The following is a 23,316-nucleotide window of genomic DNA, read 5'->3' on the forward strand; positions in this document are numbered from 1 at the left end:
ATTCTCATGTTGGTGCAATATATTATACAATATCGAATAATTCTCATGTTGGTGCAATATATTATACAATATCGAATAATTCTCATGTTGGTGCAATATATTATACAATATCGAATAATTCTCATGTTGGTGCAATATATTATACAATATCGAATAATTCTCATGTTGGTGCAATATATTATACAATATCGAATAATTCTCATGTTGGTGCAATATATTATACAATATCGAATAATTCTCATGTTGGTGCATGGTATACCTAAAATATCCGACAGGCGTATAAAGGAGGTGTAAATATGGTTCCTTTCTGGAAAATGATGTCATGTCACAAGGCAGGACTTGTACACTGTAAGAAGCATTTTTACAAGTTGTAATATCTTGTTGTAACTCCATTATATAAGAAACTTAGTGCTGGACCAATGTGTTTGCTGTATGGAGCCAGACAGATGCTCAGACATTCCCGGGTGAGATGAGGTAATACTCACTGGCGGCCATGTGTAATCCTGAAGCTTGTGCATATGATGCTCTATTTCTACATATCCCATAAGCCCCTGCTGAACCACACCACGCAGCATGAACACGAACAATTCCCACTGCAGAGTAAACAAAGGACATACTGGTGTCAAAAGGGCAGTCATCATGAACCCCACACTTCCTAACAAGAGCCGCTCATACAAGCGACACCTGAAGAAGTGCTACAGAAGTGGAACTGTCCTCATATGTTTTCGCTGCTCTCTATGGGAAAGGAGAATGTAAATCTTCTGAATCACAACCTACAACAAATCTACAAACATTACGGTTCTTTACAGATTAAATTATATTTTGCAGACTATTTCATTATAAACCTTGTCTGTTTATCTGTCAAATGTACACCTGATATTCTGAAAGCTCTGCACACTAAAATTTTAAATCAAAAACCGTAATGTCGAAAATCTTTCACAACCAACAAGTCTACATTTCTTCAGGACCAATAAGCCTACTGGATCTGTGAGCTACAAAACAGACGTTTCTAATGTTCTTCTTCTGCAACACTTTAGTGATTATGCACTTGACAGCATCAGCTCCAAAAAGAATACATACCAATCTTAATTAACTTATCGAGTAAGGCAACGTGACAATGTGATTAAGATTCCATTCATTTTCCTGCGAGGCAAAAGTAGCAATGTTCCCCAATGAAAAGAAGACACCAGGGAAAAGCTTTGCACACTTACTCAAGCAAATTCTGAATACATGTAATCTTACGGACATGTTTTCTTCCACGCTTCGTTTAACCCCTTGAGTGCCGGAGGGCCCACAGCTCTTCCAGCAAAGCGAAAGAGGCCCTCAACCCAATAAAGAACGACGTGTCCTCTATCATTTCCCTTCACTGCAAATCGCATCCCACGCTCCATAGGCACGCAGGACGCAATCTAACCCGAAAACAAGTTCTCCCCGGGCATGACGTAGCCACATCATCACGGGGCCCGTGGAGTGCCAGACCCCATGACGCAGTGACTGCCTTGGGGCACCCAAAGGGCTGAAGACACATGAAAGGTTACTCCGAAACCTCACCTCGTGCTGTTGAGCATCTGTAACATAACTGATGTTCTTCTGGCTAAACATGAGCTGTAGGGGGATGGGTACCCGAAAGTCTTCCTTCCAAACAGAAAGCAGCACATTTAGGAGGCCGCAAAGTGACTCCCTCCTCACGCTCCTGTGGGTTGGTGAAGACGGTAGCCCCAGTACTGGAATTCGGTCCGATACTATGAATGTGGAGCAAGGAAGAAGAAACTGCTTAGAGGAATTTGCAATGGAAAGTTAATGTACAAGTCAATTTATTTATGATCTGTGCTTAATGGCGCCAATTTCCCTAGCCAATTCCAATCTGGCTTTCGCCCCAAACACTCCACCGTAACTACCCTGCTAAAAGTTTGCAATGAAATCCAGTGTGGAATGGAACGGGGACAACTCACTGGTGCAGTATTCCTAGATTTTGCAAAGGCTTTTGACACAGTTGATCATGTTATCCTGCTTAACAAACTCCAGAGCTCTGGAATAGGGAAACATGCTTTAAACTGGTTTCAGTCCTACCTATCAGGAAGATCCCAACATGTGTCCATCTCAGGCTCTAACTCCAACCCCCTGGATATCACCTGTGGTGTCCCCAAAGGCTCTGTTCTGGGGCGCCTACTCTTCTCAGTGTTCATTAATGATCTTCCCACAGCTTGTAAGGAAGCCTCAATACACATGTATGCAGATGACACAATCCTATATGCACACAGCCATAGCCTCTCTGACCTTCAACACATACTTCAGTCTGACTTTTTGAGACTTGAAAACTGGATTTCCCAAAACAAACTGTTTTTAAACACTGACAAGACTAACAATGGTATTTGGGACCAAGACTAAATTTGTAAAGCTTCCAGTGACTGAGCTCCTGATTAGAACCAACGCTACCACCACCCTAACACCTGTCACTAGTTTTAAATACCTGGGCTTATGGTTTGACTCCCACTTAACATTCGGGATGCACATTGATACCCTGACAACCAAGACCTATGCCAAACTAGGGGTACTTTACTGGAATAAATCCTCCCTAAGTCTCCTGGTCAGAAAGCGTATTGCACAGCAGATGCTAATGCCAATTATTGACTATGGAGACATAGTATATGGCTCGGCTCCTCAAACCCACCTTAGCAAACTTGACACCCTCTACAATTCAATTTGTCGTTTTGTTCTCCAATGCAACTACAACACACATCACTGCGAAATGCTCAAAGAACTAGATTGGTCATCACTAGAGTCTAGGCGCAAAGTTCACCTTTCCTGTCTCACCCTCAAATACTTTCTGGGCAAGCTACCCAGCTACCTGAACAAGCTCCTCACCCCTACCACATGCAGTACCTATCACCTGAGATCAGACTCCAAAAGACTATTCATGGTCCCAAGACTCAACAAAGTATCCGGACGTTCCTCCTTCTCCTTCCGTGCACCCCAAAACTGGAACAACCTACCAGAGACTCTCATATCCACCACCAGCTTAAGTTCTTTCAAATCTAAGGCTGTCTCACACTTTAATCTGGTCTGTAACTGTTTCATACGCTCATAATATATATTTTCTTTAACTGTGCATGCAATGTCTTGTATATAATGTATACCTTGTTCATTTATGTAACTGTACTTGTAACCATGTATTATTTTGTTTTACTCTGTGCCCAGGACATACTTGAAAACGAGAGGTAACTCTCAATGTATTACTTCCTGGTAAAATATTTTATAAATAAATAAATAATCGTGTAGATGGCCTGTGCACACACAAACAGTATTTAATACAGGGATAAAAACACAAGGCTGTAAACATTGGGCGAGAAGGAACTGCTTGCAACAAAAAGCATCAAACAGTATGAAACTAGAGTGTAACGTGAATTCGCACCAGATATGTATTGTATCTTTCTTAATAGCTTACTGCAAAATATGAATGTCAGGGCGATTTATCTAAAAACGTATAGTTCCACTCAGCCCATTTATTCTGTAATAAATTGCTTCTAAATTTCATTTTTTTTTTCATCCTTATCACAGTTCACATTGAAGTTCTTCAGTAGTTTTTGGTTCATAAATAATTGCACCTAACTAAACCCTACAGATGTACAGGGTAGGTATTACATTTTCATTACGATTTGTTAATTAAAGTTGGTTTTACAACAAAGGCCTGCAAACCTTTTCTAAAAAAAAAAATGTAAACCCACAAACAATGCTGAGTGCTTGTGCGCATTCCTTTACCGCAACTGTAATATGGGTTGCAAAGTTGAACAGAACGGTTGCTAAAGTAATAAATTAATACATATACCTTACTATGTGATTAGGACTACACATGGTAGGTTCTTTTACAGGACTCTGAGGGATCCACATAGTACCAGGTTAAGACAGCCTTCCTTACCCAAGAGAGATGCCAGCTCCACAGTGCACTTTGCAAGATGCTGCTCTGCCGGAGGACACATGTACTGTGAAAAAAAAACAGGGAATATAATGGGTGAACAAATACATGGCAGTCATTTGGATAAAGGAAGCAAGATGGCACTAGCTGTCAAGGTTAGATAGAGTGCTGGGCATTGAAACAACCAATACAGAACACGGAGCAGATTCAGCAAAGATGAGGTTTCAGTATAGTTCAGCGCCTGAGAAATCAGCCAAAGCTACAGTAAGTAGCCAGATCATGCTGCAAGTCAGCTGGTAGCAGGAGCTCTTCCCTTCTACAGAAAAACGTCCCGTTTTCCAGCGTGGTCATCTATCTTGTGATCTATTATAATTATGTTATGAAGGCATACAAGTCAAAATATCTTTGAGTATAGGAAATAGATGATAGGAGCACTGTCACCGGTTGTATTTCTTAAAATAATGAGGTGTATACAGCAAGGAAAACAGAGTTGCAGCAAACCAATTTGATTGATAAGTATTGGTTGTGGGTGCATACATTTTGTACAAATATGTTAGATAACAATATATAAATAAATACACGTGCACACGCACACACTTCAAGTTATGGTGGGTGAAAAAGGCGACAAAAAACCTCCACCATTGGCATATAGCCAATAAAGAATATCACTTGTGAGCACATTCACATGTCTTAGACAGGTCTGCAACCCTGCCGTTCAACCATTATCACCCAGCATACAGTGCTTCCACTGTAGCAAGGGATTCTGGGAAATTACATGCAAATGAGCACATGTCACCTTATGCCTGAAATCCATTTTTACATGGAAACCTTATAAGCAAATGCTCTGCTGTTCACACAGCTTTTAAGCACAGCAAGGGATTAGATGCAAAGCCAGTCAAAGCACAGGCAGCTGTTTCGACCTTGTGGGCTTCTTTATCGGCTATATGCTAATGGTGGAAGTTTTTTGTTGCCTTTTTCACCCACCATAACTTAAAATGTGAATCGTAAACCTACTCAGCCTTGAAAATTGCAAAGCAAGTATAAACCAACCTCACACTGATGATACCCATCAAGGTTGAAACAGCTGTCTGTGAGTGGTGGGACTGGCTTTGCATCTAGTCCCATGCTGTGCTTAAAAGCTGTGTCAACAGCAGAGCATTTGCTTATACGGGTTCCATGTAAAAATTGATTTCAGACAAAAGGTGACTGACTGGGTGTGCATGTGTGTGTATTAATATTAAACCGTGGATATAACCACAGAATTGTAGACCAGCAAATCCAGAAAGCCACCAGAATACCAAGAAGTGATCTCCTTGAATACAGACAGAAAGAGACAAGCGACAGGGTGCCTTTGGTGGTCACATATAACCCACACCTAGGAGCCCTACGCAAGATCGCCAGGGAACTACAACCCATTCTCCAGGAGGATACAAGATTGCAACAGGTCTTCCCTGAAGCACTCTTATTATCATACAGACAACCTCATAATCTCAAGAAAATTATGGTGAAGAGTAAAGTATTCAACAGTACGAATGCGGGACAAGACCATGCCAGGACGCAAGATGCAAAACCTGCGCAATGCTCCACACAGTGGGCACAATACAAATACCACACAAGAATCTGGAGTTCAAAATCACCGGAAGGTTCACCTGTTCCTCCAGCAATATCGTGTACCTCATTATGTGCATGAAATGTCCAGGGGCCTGCTACTACATAGATGGGACGGGACAGGGGCAAAACAAGAGAATGAATCTGCATCGCCACAGCATCAAACGCGGAACAAGAGACAGTCATGTTGGCGAACATTTCTCTGACTCTGGCCATACTCAAAGGTAATCTTAGAACACAGAAAGAGAGACGGTTGCATGAATACAAATTTATGCAACTGTTCAGGACACTTAGCAATGGCCTAAACCAAGACCGAAGTTTTATGAGTCACTATTGACACGAGAGAACTCTCTTCCCATGAGTGCTAAAGGCCCTGTCTATACATACTTTGCTATATGTATGCACACACAGCTGTCTCCTACACATACAAATACTCTATGTAATTCCATCCCTATATACCAATAGGGACCACATAGTATCTACATACACTTTTAGTAATGCTACAGCCTCTTACATTTCCACACCTACTCAAACCATTGATATACACTCCCACCCCACACACACCTTTTGTAAAGTGCTGTGCACACTGTGGGCTCTCTACAAATTTATATACACACACACACACACACACCACTAACACTCAGGGACTATTTAACACCTCAAGTCATAAATCACATACTACACAGGGGGGGTGTTAGGTTTCAGCCACAGATAATATTCTTATATGCACTGTTTTTAAGTTAAACCTTGCTTCATTCATTGTAACACCGCCGGAAGTGATCAGAGATCTCGAAAGCTCGCACAAATATATGTAAGTGTCAAAAAGGAGTGCTATTGAGCGTGGCATATGTATACAACAGACGACAGAGAAGCCCAATGCTACATCCAACATGACAAAAATACAGTCAAATACTTATATATTCTCTTAAAAAAGGGTCATTCAGTTTAATCCTTTGGCCAAAGCGGTGTAAGCTTGCGAGCAACGACAAGGCAGACCCTGTTCGCAAGTCCTAACACTACCTGATAAAATACTAATATACCTCTATTAGGATTAAAATTCTCAATTCTCTCAATGCTTTGGCCAAAGGGTTAAACTAAATGACCCTTTTCCAAGAGAATATATAAGTATTTTACTGTGTATTTTTGTCATGTTGGATGTAGCATTGGGCTTCTCTGTCGTCTGTTCTTTAAAACTATGCAAACAAATAATATATTCAAATAATCATTGTGTGTACTACATATTTTGGGTGAATTTATGATGGCAGCCATGTAGACATCTTGATTCAAGATAAACCCTCAGAAAGAGCAGGTGAATGCAGTCCTAGACCCTCAGAGACCGTTGCTTGCTGTGTTGATGTTACCTTCCTGCACTGCAGGGTCTGAGAGAGTCGCTCGAGAAGACTCTTCAGTTGGATATACTCCACTCCCTCTTCCTCACCACATGGTCCAACCGCAATACACAGGATATCCTGCACAGGGAGAAGCAGAGAACCCTCTTCCACTTATTTCGTTTTAATGACATTTTTCATTTGTTTTAGATCAGTTCATTAACTCACTGTCTAGCACGGAACAGGAAAATACTACATAATGCAGAAGCATCATACTCAGCTTGCAAATAACATATATTCTCATACAATTTGTAATGTGAGAATTTGTAAGGTCTCATTATAACTTCAGCTATGTTTTTCATTTTAAAAAGTGTTTTTTATATAAAGTGCATTGCAGGCGCAGATGAGTGGAACCAGAACACATTTTGTGCGCGGGTATATCAGGTTGGATTATAACACAAACACAGAAAATAACAAGGGCTCTGTACCTTGATATCCGTAATGAGATGGGAAGGGAGAGTGGCTCTGTGCTCACACCCTTCCAGGCATCCCTGTATCACACCCTCAGAGACCGCAGATAATGTGCTCATACTCTGGGACTTCACCATACGACTAAATGTGGCTTTCACATCTCTTTTGATCAGTGCTATAAAGGAGAGCAATGTTTCACATTCTTGCTCTTCAAACAATGAATCCTCTATTGGGTCAGGCCAAATTTAGGGATACTCATATCATTCCTTACTATGAAACTCATTGAGGCTTTTATAGTTCTAAAACCATCAATGTAATTTGCATATATACACACTATTTATAAATAGTCTGATTACAGCCCAAGGTTGAGGCAAAGTGATCTGCTAAAGAAGGCAATGTATGAGTTGCATTACTACCCCTGTGAATGGATGCAGAGCCGGAGAGATAATACATGAGTGCCCCAAAGGCGGACAGCCTGATGGGGCTCCCCAAGAGCTGTTCCCCTCTGCACAGGACAAGCGTGCTAATGGTTAACATTTGCTTGTACTTTGTGGAATGTCAACCCCACCCACTGGAATGTTAATGAGCCAAGAGGACAAAGAACTTTGTATTCACAGCTGCATTGAATCTCAACCACCCCAGTGTACATCTGTGTTGCCCCAAAGGCAGACAGTCTTTGGTGTAGCTGAACGGCAGCCAAAGGGTGTGAGCCGTTTGCTGATGTTAAAGCTGCTCTATTTTAATCTGAAACTCACAAGCCCTTTATCCCCTGCACCCAATTTTACAACTATCTGTCTATGGAATGTCTGTGAATTGACTGTATAACCCTGTTCTTTTAATGTAACCATGTTATAACTCTGTGCCCTGGACATACGTGAGAACGAGAGGTAACTCTCGATGTATTACTTCCTGGTAAAACATTTTTATAAATAAATAAAATACATCCTGTGGCATAATTACCTGAAATGTTGGAATTTAGCCAGGTGCAGGCTTTGTCTATAGCCAGAGCCACGGCGATATCTTCTGCACTGCTGAGCACCTTGTGGAAGACGGACATAATGGTGGGGGAATGGTTTTGAGATCCCATGCAGGCATTTGTTGATGTACATTTAAAAAGTTGTGCTACGATGTCTAATTTGAGTGCAGTATAAATAGCATCTTCCGAAAGGTTTATGCTATTTGTATGCTATAAAGCTATTCAAGTTGATTTCCAAAGTGGCCAGATGAGACAATAAGAGTAGGAGGGGCGGAACAGTATTGTATTTAAGATGTAGATCTACTGAAGACAAATACCATAACCTCCTGCTTCTAATTGGTCTCCCTCTGCTTCCTCACCAGTCTATTCCAAATGCTGCTGCCAAAGCTCATTTACTCTCCAACCGTCCTTCTGCTGCTGCACCCATATACAATTCACTACATTGGCAAGTCAAATTCAAGACTCTTGTGCTCACCTACAAAGCGATACATAACACTGCTCTTCTCTGACCCAATTTCCAACTACTCTCCCACACTCAGTCTACCCTCTGCACATGATCAACATCTCTCCACCTTGCTCATTACTTCCTCATTTCGGCCTCCAAGACTTTTACCGTGCTGCACCCCCAACTCTGGCATTATCTACCACTCCCAATCAGACTCTCCCCCCAACATACATACATGTAAAAGTTCCTTAAAAAAAACTCATTTTCAAGAAGCGCTATCCAACTCTCCTGACTTTCTTTTACTTTCACACCAGAACGGCATAAGAGTCCTGATGTGCAAAGCCAAACCTTTTTGCGCGCACACACACACACACACACACACACACACACACACACACACACACACACACACACACACACACACACTTTTACCCTAGCTGAGTTTTAGTGTGAATAACTACACTCATCTTACTTGAGAAAGTACAATACAAAATACCAGAGAGGCGCCGTGGGCCGCTCACAGGCCTTTTGTGGGCTGGATTTAACCCCTAGGGCACGAGTTGAAGAGCCAAACAAACATTAACATACCGATGCGGATATCTCCTCGGGTAACAGGACTCGGACCGCCTCTGGCACCTTCTTCTGGCAATATCTAGAGCAAAAAAAACAGGTAGCAGAAACTGCAAACACTAACCAGCGTTGCAACATCATCCGATGCAGCGCGGCAGGAGACAGCAGACAGGCAAGTCTGATACAGCGGAAAATATGGCTTTACAAATGTCATTTACTTTATACGTTCTCTTCACCCCTCATGGAATGTTTCAGATTTATATTTCAAAATACAAAGTACACTGATGTAGAATATAATGTACACTTATTCATTCTCTATAAACTGCTTTATCTGAAACAATAATTCAATATGCAAGTGAGTATGTTGCATAAAAGAGTTTTTTACCATGATTGCAATAATATCTGTGGGATTTCACCTGTTAACATCTTCCGTGCCAGAGAGGAAAGGCGTTAATGAAATGTAATTTAGGACAGGTGCTCAATTCCGTCAAAGACTGAGCCACTGACTGAGCTGCCTGTGCTGAAGCTGGGCTATCCTTAAAACCTGACCTGTTGGGAGGGTCTTAAGGACCGAAGTTGAGGACCACTGATTTAGGACATAAGTCAGTATAGTGTTACCAGCTTACTCTCTGCCTTTCTGCAGCGCCTGTCTCCCATCGTCACACAGCGTGGCGCACACACTGTCCAGCAGTTTGCTGTGTCTGGAGCAGTCTTCCGTCACTTTGTCCTGGAAAATGACCTCTGCTCTCTTTACAAGCTCTGCCACTAGAGTTGCCCTACAAACATGAAAAAACACCTTCAAAAGGTGAGGAATGTTGGGAGATCCAACAAAGGAAATGGGCAAACACTACTAGAAATAGTTGTGCGCGCGCGCACACTGCAAATATAGATCATGAAACAGATGTGCTTTAGTACAGAACACCATGTAGCAGGGAAGGAGAGCAGGCAGGGGGGCGCAGGGGGAAAAGATTGCACACCCCTACCATATGTAGACAGAAAACACCCAAAATGCATGCTGGTCCCAAAAATGTCCAATCTAAGTTTTAAATAAAGCATATAATTGTAAAGTGACTTGTCCAAAGTCACATAATGTGACACTGGACTCCACCACTTTAGAGGCTAGTACTTTATGCACAAGGGCATACACACTTAATGTTCACGGGAAGGCTGGCAAAACACCATGTATAGCTGCGATACAATGAGGGTAACAAGTTCCTTCTAACCTCCAAAGCAATAGGACTTACTTGAGGTGTTTGACACAATTGGATCCAATTCGCTCAGCCACAAACTCCACCGTTCTCCGAAGTGAGGGAGGCTGGTTGTGGAAAAAAGCTTGTTCCAGCTCTGCCTGTGCGAATAGGTCAGAGAGTTTATCACAATGGCAATATGACAAAGCAAGATAAATCCTCAGCAAGAAAGGGTGGAAACCAATCAGTGGCAGAGCCAACATCTCTCATGGCGTGATGTTCAGGTATTCATTTATGATATACATTGCATGGCGGATACATTGATAGATGACAACAGAGATGCAAGGTGCTTCTAAAAACAAACACTGCACATTCATTTGTAGAGGTCGCATCCCACAATGAAGAGGTTTATTAAAACCATATATTATATAACGTGTGTGTGTATGTATGTGTGAATGTACATAGGTGTATTGGTGTATTTACATACAAATACATGTGTATATCGTTATTTTGATGGCGTGGCTATTGAAACAAGTTACAGCAAAATCATGGAAAGAGCTCCCTAATGCATCAATCCCGGCTGCATCTCTCGTGGTTGTTATAGGTTTGAAGCAGGCGGTCTCCGGAGCAGAACCCCATTTATTTCAGTTCCGGGGACCCCTTTACATCCCATACGTGCTGCCGGTATCTCTGCGAAGTTTAAATGTCCAGGTCATGCAGGCCAATAGGAAGCCACAATGGCTTCCTATTGGCCCTCGGGACGTTCAAACATCGCCTTAATGTTAGGCGCACAAGTTCCCTGGCTGCAGAGATACCGGCACCCCCTATGGATGTAATGATCTCTGGAAGCAGGGGGTCCCGGGAGCTGAAATTAATGGGGTTCAGCTTCGGAAACCCTGTGCTTCAATCCTTTAACAAAAAAGCGAGCCCTGCTGCTTTAAGCGGGTGTGTAAGCCAAAACATGACCAACAGGACAGGGTTTTACCTGAAGTTTCTTTTGCGTCAGAGTAAGCTTCGGCATCAGAGGTTCTGCAGCAGTGGGCGTTATCTTTCTTATAAAGCCACCATTTTTGGCTCCACTACCAGCCACAAAAGATGTGAGTAACTTACGCAGTTCCCCTGCAAAATATACAAAGCTCACACCATGTACACCCCGTTCTACAGACACAATCGTGTGGTTTAGGAACTCAATCATATAATGGACACGGGTCAGCGCATGCGCTCACATCTGTGTTTACCAAAAATGTATCCTTTTTGATTGACAAAAGAACATTTAATTTAGATATTTTCTTTATGTATGGCCTTAAAACGTCTCATCTTCAGATGTAATATGGAATCATTGTGTCGATTTAATAACAACCATAGGGCACAGCTGAACATAATATAAAGCAGCGCCTAATAAATGAAGAACCTCAGGCCCAGAGCCTTATAAAAGGTCCCAGGTAGGATGCATTAGCAACACCAAGCAGCGGTTATGCAGAGAAAGATAAATACATTTTATATTTGGTACCATGCAAGTTACAAATTGTGAGGCTTAACAATAGCAAGGCCAATTTACAGAACAAATAAAAGCAATGACTTACCCAGGTAAGGGCAGCAGCTATACAGCAGCTGCTGATCCACTAAAGGCACGTAGTCCTGAGAGAAGGAAGGCAATTACAGCTATATAAATAATACAGGTCAGTAAGCAGCCGTGCAATCATACTGGAACAGCAGCGCAATAAAACATACTTTAAAAAACAAAACAAAAAAACTATCTAGAGCGAAGTACCTGAATATATATAGTTCATAAATGCATAAATGGGTACGCAATACATATACGGGGGGCTCTAGGATCAGAGAGGAATGCACAAGCAAAACCCAGGTACTAAATATAAAATGTAATGATAGAATAGTATTAGAACACCACATAGCACAGATAGTGGCACAGAGAATTCTAATATGTTGTGAACAGCCAACAGTACCAACATTAAATACTACTCCATATAAAGAAATATATCAAAGGGAAAAAATAGTAAAACTCAGCATGGCGTCGCCTTCCTCGGAATTCCACCTTCCTGGGTGTAGCATGAAGCAGGAAAAGGTTTCTCTGCACTGAACATACTAAGGACAATATCCTTTACCAGGACTTGTGATTGAAATATTAAACTACTGTACACAGCACACTGACTTATCTTTGGGAACCTAAGCATAATGTTAACAATTAAATCACGCCAGTACACACCAGTGTCACACTGAAAACCTTCTATAAGCAATCCACAAAAATTACCTTGAATGAAATACACACTTACCAGCCCCTGTGTCACTGCCACAGCGCTAACCGAAACGCCACTCAGAACACTTTCATTGTTGAAGAACATTTCCTCTGGTACTGAAGGTACCTTAAACACACATACAGACACATTACAAAGAGACAGGGACAACATGCCCAAGTAGAAAGCACGGTTCACTTTGCTCGGTTTTATTATATGAAGAAATCATACACAAGTGTTTACGTAGCACAGTGGGAGTCAGATGTAGGTCTAAGTGCATGAAGAGTCCAGTAAAAACCGCTTGGTGGTATACACAATATAGTGTAATAGCCATGACCATTTGTTAGGTCTCTGGGCCCAATAATGAGAATCGCACCTAATGAATCTGCTCTTCCGGGTGTTACACATCTGTATGATAAACCAGTCTAATTCTACCACAAGAATATACCTCTTTCCTCCGCTAAGTGGGCTTTGGCTTTTACAAGCTTCAGTGTCAGAGTAAGAAAAAGACTTTCAAATAATCACAGAGTGGATGGGCGATGTAGCAGACTGTAACAAAACTGCCAACAATCTAAAAGTAATGTGAACAGCCACACATCCGACAGGGTCATTATTTATATTTCATAAAGTTTCAGTCTGTTGCTCTAATTAATAATAATCTAGTCATGCCCGAGTAAAATCACTGCAGAGCCAGTAAGCACAAGCGAATTCTTCCCTTAGCATGTTACCAAACAGGCGCATAAGTCTTTTTGTCCTTGTAAAACAGGGGAGGGTAAATGCATCCACATCTCGGGCATATAACCAAGTTTAGGCGAGCTCAGTCCTGTTAAGCATCTAAGCATCCTGTACCTGGAAGAGCCAACCCAGAACGGCAAGAATAAGTAGTTTATTCAGGAAACCCATAGCCTTCTCCTCGGACAGAATCAGCTGGTACCTGAGAGAGAATAACTACTTGTGTAAATATGGCACATTCAAAAACCCAAGACAGGTTTACACTTAATGTCCTAGCCCATGTCCTTGTCCCCTCACCTGTATAGGTGCAGCAAAAGGGAAAACACCCTGCTGTAATAATCCAAGAAGGGGGCGACATGATCCACCAGCGAGAGATACTCCACTACCCACGGCACAGTCAGTACGGTGCGATGGTTGTGTATGGAGTTCCTGAGCAGCTTCAACACGTCTAACATAGGCAGGGTCTGGGCAAAGAACAGAGACCACCACCGTCAGCGTTACATCTAGCACATTGTCGACCGCTGACTGAGGACCCAAGCTTCTCCTGAAGCAACAGTGTTACCCGTTGCAATCACGCTTTGTAATCTCTTGTAATTAGGTTAAAGTCTTCTCGTCGGATCAAGAAAAAATATCAAAGCCTGCAATGAATCTACATGAATGTACATGGCTATAAGAACTTCACAATACATTTGTTCAGACGGTGTCCCTATCTAAATGTACTCCAGGCACAATTATATAGAAAGAAGGGCTTTCCGAACTATTTTTAAAAATACATTTAAAAAAACGTAGTAGATGAAAGTTATGTGAATTGTCTAATTTTGTTAAATGTATTAACTTTTTAATAATGCTTTTCAAACACTCACTAATTTTCTATTCTCCCCCCCCCCCCATTTACAAATGTTTTCATTTCCCGCAACACATTTTCAAATAATTGCTAATGTTTTTGAAATTTAGAAATGTTTAAAAAAAAAAAAACACATAAGCACATCAACTAGTGATTTTCTGAATATTTGCTATTTTCATTGCGAATTCAAATGGGGTGTGTATACGGGTGTCAACCAGTGGGGGTGTAACAGGAGGGTCATAGGGAATAAGAGAGAAGGAGGGGAAGAATCAGAGAAGGGAGCAAGAATAAGAAAAGAGGAGAAGCTGGTGAGTAGGGGAGTCTACAGGGGAGAAGCTGGTGAGGAGGGGAGCCTACAAGGGAGAAGCTGGTGAGGAGGGGAGCCTACAGGGGAGAAGCTGGTGAGGAGGGGAGCCTACAGGGGAGAAGCTGGTGAGGAGGGGAGCCTACAGGGGAGAATCTGGTGAGGAGGGGAGCCTACAGGGGAGAAGCTGGTGAGGAGGGGAGCCTACAGGGGAGAAGCTGGTGAGGAGGGGAGCCTACAGGGGAGAAGCTGGTGAGGAGGGGAGCCTACAGGGGAGAAGCTGGTGAGGAGGGGAGCCTACAGGGGAGAAGCTGGTGAGGAGGGGAGCCTAGAGGAAAGAAGCTGTTGAGGGGGGGAGCCTACAGGGTAGAAGCTGGTGAGGAGGGGAGCCTACAGGGGAGAAGCTGGTGAGAAGGGGAGCCTACAGGGGAGAAGCTGGTGAGGAGGGGAGCCTACAAGGGAGAAGCTGGTGAGGAGGGGAGCCTACAGGGGAGAAGCTGGTGAGGGGAGCCTAGAGGAAAGAAGCTGGTGAGGAGGGGAGCCTACAGGGGAGAAGCTGGTGAGGAGGGGAGCCTAAAGGGGAGAAGCTGTGAGGAGGGGAGCCTACAGGGGAGAAGCTGGTGAGGAGGGGAGCCTAAAGGGGAGAAGCTGGTGAGGGGAGCCTACAGGGGAGAAGCTGGTGAGGAGAAGAGCATGTGGGGGAAAAGCTGGAGAGGGAAGCATAAATAATTCTAAAATATTCTGTTTATTGTGTTAGGAAACTAAAAACACATCGTAACAAAACTGCTAACAATCTAAAAGTAAATGTGAACAACAGCCACACATCCAACAGGGTCATTATTTCTATCACATTGCAATGTTTAAGATAGTGTTGTGGGGGGACGAGAGAAACAATTATTAAAAAAAAATATATATTTTTTTTTAGAACCCTAGCACTGTACGGTACACGCGACATTATTGCCACCTGACATGGCCTCTTCCTGTGCCAAACACCAACAGAGCCTGAACACAGACACACAGACACACGGACACACACTATCACATACAGATTTACACAGGTACTCTTACACATGTACAGTGATTTACAGAGAACAGACCCAGGCATCATTATACTGTACAATGTGTGATATTTTGGTTATATGGGTGCTGTGACCCTGTAAAGGTTTTACAATGCGTTTCCTGGACAAATGATTTTACCTGGTTCCTTAAGGCCACTGCAGACTCCTGTAACTCACTGGTCAGAGGTTCTGTTGTTCGGTACGGCAAAAATGTCACAAAGCCCAAAAATTTCCCCAGGAGCCGGAGGGTCATTAGAATAGAGGCAAAGCGAGCTTTTTCATCCTGAAATAATGAGCGAGAGGGGGACTGAAGAGAGAACAATATGCAATACAACTTTAAAGGTATACATTTTGGGAAGAAAATAAAGGAATCCAAAATGCGACCTTTCACCTATATCTGAACCAAGACAGGATGTTTTTACAAAACGTGAAAATTTAAGTAGGTTTTCAGTAATAATAAAACTTTTAAAAATGAAAAACATTGTAGTCCGACATACAAAAATATACTATAAAGAGTTGGCATAGTCTGACTTCCAGACCAATTGCACTTTTAATGATATACGGTAATAAATATTGTAGCAATTTGAATATTTTTCAGTCGTTGAAAATTAAATGAGAAACTTAGAATGTTTCCTTATGAAGCTGAAAAACACAAAACAAGGATCATATTTTATATCACCAATATGTTATATCACCAATATGTTATATCACCAATATGTTATATCACCAATATGTTATATCACCAATATGTTATATCACCAATATGTTATATCACCTCTGCGCTGCACATGGCATAACGCAAAGGTATTTTTTGTATTTTTCTTTTTTTTTTATTAAACAATACCTATATACTCATACTATTAAACAATTATATAAACAGTGATTTAGATAACAAATCATTTACATATTTTACTTCTAAATATTTACAATTGTTTAAAAAAAAAATTAAATAGGTTACTTGGAAAGTTGAAATATTTAAACCTAACTATGTACATGTAATTATATAATAAGAAATATATAAATGAGGACATTCCAAATGGCATTAGAAATAAGTCCCTACACTTTTGGTTAGCTGCAAATCCATCCGATCTGTTAGCCACGGATTCAGGAAGGACCAGAGACACGGAGAATGATCTGGCGTGAGAACACACCTGTTCATCCATGTCCGTTTCTCCATCCCTGGACTCGTGTCCAACGGGGGAAATCCCATCCAGGTCTTTTATCTCTTGGCACAGACTGTCCATCAGGTGCTGGTTAAACTGGTAACTACAGTAGCAATGAGAAAAGTGGAAAGATTCACTTGGAAACTGCCCACGAGCTGCAGATTTAGTTTTATTTCCACATAGATGTATGGAGGAAATACTAGGTATTTAAATCGTAACAAGCGATGGTACCAACTTCACACCTACGCTCTGTGGTTAAATATACTTTACAGCCACATGTTATAATTGTTGTGTATTTGCATGGCTGGAATAGTAACTTACAATCCCCATCTCCCCCAACACCTATTTTATTTCTGTACACATGCCACCCCCCCCCCTCTTTAATTTTAATAGACCCGTTTCCTTTTTTATTTGAAAAATCAATAAAGTACATAAATAAATTTATAATTTTTAAAATTATATGGGAGGGGGATACACACCATACAATAAGATAAACAATAGCCATATCAGTTTAATGTAACGTTAGACAGGATAAAAATATTATTATTATAATAAAAACATTATAATGAGGGAGGGGGGAACGCAACAGAAATTATACCATGGGGTGTGTTGGGGGAGTGGTGGGGGAGGGAGAGTTCCGTGTAGATTTACTAATGGACTTGCTACCCTCAGGTTTGAGGTCTGGCCGCATTTGGTTCTTAGAGAAGAGCTTCTACTCTACCCCCACCTGGGTTCCACATGGCTGCAATCCATGGTCCACAAACCGTACTAACGTTTTTACACCAGTCTGATAAATAACTGGTCAATCTCTCCATGGCGATCACTTCCCAAATGCATCTGGCGGCTAGAATGTGTGACGTTAGTTTCTGGCGGCTCGTAAGAGTTCTTGGGCTCGCTTATATAATAGGGCCACCTCACGGGTCTTGGCAAAGCAAGGACCCCAATATTGTACTTATTAGAGCAAATGTTTCCACCCATAATGGGGCACTGCACCAAACGTGGACCATTGTGGCGTCCTGCCCGATACTGGGTACTTTTAACGTCACCGTGTTCATTCTTCCCCTCTGCACCTAAACGACGACCTTTTAGCATGTAAACAAAAGATGATAATTAATAGCAAATTTCAGCACAGACTGTGTGTCTTGGGTACTTACCTTCCCGCGCTGAGTATAAAGTCCCGGAAGAACTCCTGGCAGCCAGGGAAGGAAGGAGGGGGGCATGGGCCGCCGACACTCTGGGGCGTCACAAACCTCTCCTGCAGGCGCTTCAGCCGGTTGAGGTCGTCAGAGCCGAGCATGTTCAGCACATCCTGGTCAGGGGTGTCTCCGACGCCACCACCTCCCATGCCACTACTTGGTCCCTTACACATCTGAAGAACAAGAAGGAAAAAAGCACAGGTATTTCACTTGTTTAGTGGACACGCTCACATTTAAAATGCCACTCGGCAACATACACACTGAACATGCAACAAAGTAAAGCGCCCGGTCAGAGATCACAATCTTCACATTTATAATATCTTTAATAGTTTTGAAAATTGTAACCAAAAGCCTAATTCCAAAAGTTACACCGTAACCAGGATGAAAAATAGAAAGCGAAAGCAATCAGATGAATATATAAATAACAGGCTCTTCAGCACTCCAAGTAGCCACCCAGTGTCACCCTTGCAAATAGCAAATATATCACTGCATATACGCCATCTTATTCGCTTTGGGTGTCCCACTATTTTAGCAAATGAAATGAAAAATGTAATTGCAAGGTCATAAGTCTACCACCCTGGGGAAGGTCCCCGAGCGGACCGGCTGAACTGCAGCGCTGAGTGGAGCCCCAGAGAGGTTAACTTGTAGCCCTTTCCGACTGGGTAAATGTCTGCGTTATGACTAAAAGCTACTTCTTTTGCATAGACATGGACAGGATGCTATACTTATTGTTACAGAGTAAAGGACCTAACCGGAGGAAGCAAGTCATACATTACCTGGACTAGCTGCTTCTGAAACAGCCTGGCAAAGTGGCTGTGATTACAGGCTGCACAGAGATTAGCCATCATTGCCCTAAAAACCGCAATACAAACATAAAATGAGAAAAAAGGGCAGTGCTTTAACACACATTTGCTAAACAGCGGCCATGCCCTGAAGGTGACGGGTGGTACACGGACAGTAACGGCGAGAAAGTTTGTGTTCAGTGGAAGTCCAGGTGCAAGCAGAGGAGTTCGGAGGAAGGTGAAGGAAAATAAACAAGAAATTCTTGGGATAGCCACAAATAAAGCAGAAAAAAAGTGATAAAAGCCAAAGGTGAAGTTTAAAGATTAAACAAATGGATAGACTAACTGAACTTTGTGGTTCGACTCAATCATCAATGTTATGTTTTTCACGGTAAAGTGAAAAAAAAAAATACAGTATCGGTTTTCCACTGTCAACCCTAAAAAGCAATAGGAAAACATCCAACAGAGCAACAGTAGCTGCATGGAAAGATCCTCTTTAGCATGTGGCACTTAGTACATTTGTAGAATCATTTAAGCAACCCCTAATGTGAGGAAGGTCATTATTAGTACGAGATCACGCCCTTCAAATCACCTAATGCAAATACTGGCAAACATTCAAAATACAGTCTTCCTGTTCTTGGATACTAAGAAACCAACAAAAACTGCATTTGCAACATGTGCCAGAAGCGAGCAAGTAACACTAGAATACAAATTTAGAAAGAAGATCCATTCTATAACAGGATGCAGGGAACAACATGCAGCAGCAAAGCAGGGGTCCCCACCCAAAGAACAGAAGACTTCAGTCAAAGTCCCCCTACTGTACCTGATCTTATTGCCCAGACCACGATCAAAGTCCCAGCCACTTTTTTCATGGCTGTCTTCCCACTCACGTAGCAGCTCGTAGAAAATATCCCTGAAGGCGACATGCAAGATAAATCAAGGTGCTGTGCCACTATGCAACATATTGCAAATTAAACCATCAATTAACATCTCTAACATTCATAATTTAACATATTTGCCTGGTCCTATATTTTTAGTCATTCATTATATATATATATATTTCTTTTAGCCTTATACCATCAGTCTAACTTTCTAACATGGTTTCTAACTTTCTTAGCTGGCGCTGTAATTTATCTTTTTGTTTTAATGTAACGTGTTTAGTTGCTGTTCAATGTTAAACCTAAAAGTCTAACGTGGAACAGCATTGCAGATACCACATGATGCATAATACATACTTAAGAGGCTAGTTCGAGATTTTCTGACGTTTCAATGATTAGCGCTCAGTTATGAAGATATTTTATCAATACTACACCAAAAACACAGAAGACGTAGAGGATTTTGCAATGAAGTATGTGATTAGGATAGAAAAGGAAAATGGCTGGGTAATTCTATTACAGTGCAAGCCCTGCAGAACTGAAGTCCCAGGGCAGCTCTTGGTTGCAGAATAAGGGCCATCAAGTGGAAGTGATCATGACTCGAATCATAGTTGATAAGCTGCGGTACCTACTAGCACTGAAGTATTAATTATAATCCATGCAGTAAAGTTACATAATCAAATCCAAGAGCAATGCCTCGAAACGTTGTTTTCATAAAACCGCAGGATATTCAGAAATATTTAGCATTTAGTTTTTATTTGGGCTGAAACCTCCTTAGAAATCATGTCATACACAGCAAGACGCTACATACAGTATGAGGATTGATGGCAGCTATCTTTTACACTCCCTAAGAAACAGTGAAATAAAAGGAGTTCTCTGCAGTTATACAACATAAAAATTCAACGAAAACATCACTGTAGGGCCTTTATGAAAGACATGTTTCCCTTAAATCAACCATCATTCACGCTCTTTAAATATTTGAGACTGATGTTTATGGAACTGTATACCACACTGCAGCCCGAATTACAGAAGAAGTTTACCTCTGCTTTTTAAAGATGTGAAATGCTCGGTCACTAGGGAAGTTGGAGCGGTTATCTGTTTCAGGCTGAAAGGACACAGACTGTATGATAGGTGGGAGGAGAAGGGAAACCTAGAAAACAAACACAAAAAACAGTTCATTGTGCTGTCAAACAGTACTTTTTGTACATAAACAAATGCCGCCATGCATACCCTCTGTACACAATGTAGGCACACACTGTGCTATGGCACAACACACACAGGCATTCCTGGCCCGTACAGCACTGAAGGAATGAAATGGTTCCTTTTAAATAAAACCTCTTATGTTCCTCTAAACTCAGACATGCAAAGTACAAGTCAGTCAAGCAAACTAAATTCGTTTTAACATAGTTTGTATGAATCAAGCACATCTGGAAAGGTTATAAACCACCAAAGTACTATAATTGTCATAGAAATGCCTTAATACTTACACACCATGTTAAAATGGCTCGCACGCTTTTGTTTGGGTGAGATAGATATATCGATATATAGATCTTTTAAGGAAGTTAGTGTTCTCCCTGCTTTGTTTTGTACCTTGGCTGTGCTGGTTTTATACGCCTGAAGAAGCCTCTCCTGCAAACTGGGGGAAAATGTTCCAATGCGTTCGTTTTCTGCCAGAAGCTTCAAGGTGCCTTTATCCAGGCGAGAAATGATTCTGCAAGATACACACGTAGTACAAATGGTTACAGTACAAAAAGGGGGCGGGGGAGAAAAAAAAGACAACCCACAGGATGCTAGGGGCTCGTCACACCGTGTAGGGCGACTGTGTCTGTAGGTGCCTTCACACAGGATAAGAGTCAATTCCTAATTCAAATCCCCATTTTTACCTCTCAGGAACATGCAACAAATAGAACGTTTCAGGCTGCAGACAGCCTTTCTTCGGGTAAGTGGTTAGACAATATTCATACCCATGTAGCCCAAGGATAATGATTCTGGTAACAGTGCACATGATTTCATTCCTTTCATGTACACGCCGAGGATTGCTCAATAACAAACAGTATGAGACACAGATGTTCAGAGGAAGCAATGAAATAGAAGCACGTTACTGGAAAATATGTCCACTGATAACGCCACATACGCATGTGTACAATTATGAAGCCACGCACAGAAATAGAAAAAATTCAACAGGCTACACTGACATTAGTGGGACGCAGAGCTCACTAATTCTAGCCAGAGATAGCAGAACCGAGAATTGAAGAAAACTGCTCATGCTAAAACTGAACAGGAGTAAACAGTGACCCTTTATATATTCAGTTTTATTCTGTTACTTAAAACAGAGCTCCAAGTTGCCGTTTTTTTGTTTTTTACATTTTTACATTTTATTTTTTCCCCCATTAATGTGTGCTTCAATACAATCCACACAATGATAAGTAATTAGCGATGTTGCCGATCGATCCGTTCTCCTGTGATCAACCGGCAAAGATTCAGTGGAGCAGAAGAGGACCAAAGATGCAAAGTTCTGTGGGGAAGATCATGTGACCAGGCAGTCACTAGATATAATTGGTATTTTCTCATAGTACAGAACTGATTTATTAAAAAAACACATGTATGGGGAGACTTCCGGTGACGTCAGCTGGTATGGAGTAGCAGCCTGGGAGCTCCGCGGACTCACCCGAATAAACTACAAAATAAACACCCTTCCACCTAATATTCTCAACTAAAAAGAATATCCTCTGGAGGGGGAAACATCGGCGGGATGTCCAGGCAACAAAAAAAACCGGCATCACAAGTAGTAACGAAATACTTCTCCCCGCAGCAGACAAGCCCCGAACAGCAGTCTCCTACACAAGATGGCGGCGGCGCACGCGGTGCACAAGCTGCACAGGGCAAGAATGCCAAAGCCAGAGAGACCTCCACGCAGGAGCAGCCTCTAACCAGGGCCTTCATGGAGCAGCTGATGGCGGCCCAACACACCAAAATGCACGCATCCCTCCAAATGGAGATAAAAGCCGCGGTCCATGACCTCACTCAGCAGATTAATGGCCTAGCGGACAAAACCGCCACACTAGAAGGCGAAATGGAGGAGCCCCATACGCGCCAGACAGCAACGGAGAACGAGATCTTCAGGCTCCGAGAGGAAATCGCTATGCTCAAAGACGGATTGGAGGACCAGGAGAACAGGGATAGGAGGCAAAACCTCCGTATTCGTAATATCCCCGAGACAGTTCTCCCTGGCCTCCTCCGCCCATACCTCGTGGATCTGTTTAAGTCTGTGAGTAACACAGTAAAAGACGAGGACTTGGAAATAGACCGAGCCCATAGGGCCTTAGGGCCCAGATCTGAGGACCCTGGAAGAAGGCGAGATGTGATTGTAAGGCTGCATAGCTATTCTGCTAAAGAAAATATACTCCAGGCATGCAGAGAAAAAGATCCACTTACCTTCCTCAACGAAAAGCTGCAAGTCTTCAGCGACCTGTCTAGCAAAACTGTGCTGCGGAGAAAAGAGATGAAACCCCTAACGACCCTGCTGCGGGACAACGAGATCAAATATCGTTGGGGGTTTCCCTTTAAGCTAACAGCCAGCAACAGCAAGGGCAGGTACCTCACGATTAGATT

The 23,316-nt window shown here is 42.1% G+C and overlaps 1 protein-coding gene across 3 annotated transcripts in view; it reads right to left on the bottom strand.

Moving 5' to 3' along the window:
• CDAN1 (codanin 1) overlaps positions 1–23,316 on the bottom strand; it is a 48,517-nt gene that overhangs the window by 1,333 nt on the left and 23,868 nt on the right. For 2 of the 3 annotated variants that reach the window (XM_075614256.1, XM_075614257.1), the window contains exons 7-27: positions 21,295–21,415; positions 20,745–20,854; positions 19,653–19,742; positions 18,824–18,899; positions 18,006–18,220; positions 16,840–16,954; positions 15,828–15,971; positions 13,780–13,946; positions 13,600–13,684; positions 12,790–12,879; positions 12,082–12,136; positions 11,484–11,617; positions 10,556–10,659; positions 9,938–10,087; positions 9,330–9,393; positions 8,281–8,359; positions 7,338–7,495; positions 6,883–6,990; positions 3,917–3,980; positions 1,552–1,742; positions 486–593 (exon numbers count right to left, since the gene is read on the bottom strand). In XM_075614256.1, coding sequence (XP_075470371.1) covers positions 486–593; positions 1,552–1,742; positions 3,917–3,980; positions 6,883–6,990; positions 7,338–7,495; positions 8,281–8,359; positions 9,330–9,393; positions 9,938–10,087; positions 10,556–10,659; positions 11,484–11,617; positions 12,082–12,136; positions 12,790–12,879; positions 13,600–13,684; positions 13,780–13,946; positions 15,828–15,971; positions 16,840–16,954; positions 18,006–18,220; positions 18,824–18,899; positions 19,653–19,742; positions 20,745–20,854; positions 21,295–21,415 — 2,428 coding nt within the window. Of the gene's footprint in view, positions 1–485; positions 594–1,551; positions 1,743–3,916; positions 3,981–6,882; positions 6,991–7,337; positions 7,496–8,280; positions 8,360–9,329; positions 9,394–9,937; positions 10,088–10,555; positions 10,660–11,483; positions 11,618–12,081; positions 12,137–12,789; positions 12,880–13,599; positions 13,685–13,779; positions 13,947–15,827; positions 15,972–16,839; positions 16,955–18,005; positions 18,221–18,823; positions 18,900–19,652; positions 19,743–20,744; positions 20,855–21,294; positions 21,416–23,316 lie in introns of those variants that run through there. The other variant, XR_012803849.1, reaches the window with a different exon arrangement.

Source organism: Ascaphus truei, chromosome 9 (genome assembly GCF_040206685.1).
Source record: "Ascaphus truei isolate aAscTru1 chromosome 9, aAscTru1.hap1, whole genome shotgun sequence".
Taxonomy (NCBI): domain Eukaryota; kingdom Metazoa; phylum Chordata; class Amphibia; order Anura; family Ascaphidae; genus Ascaphus; species Ascaphus truei.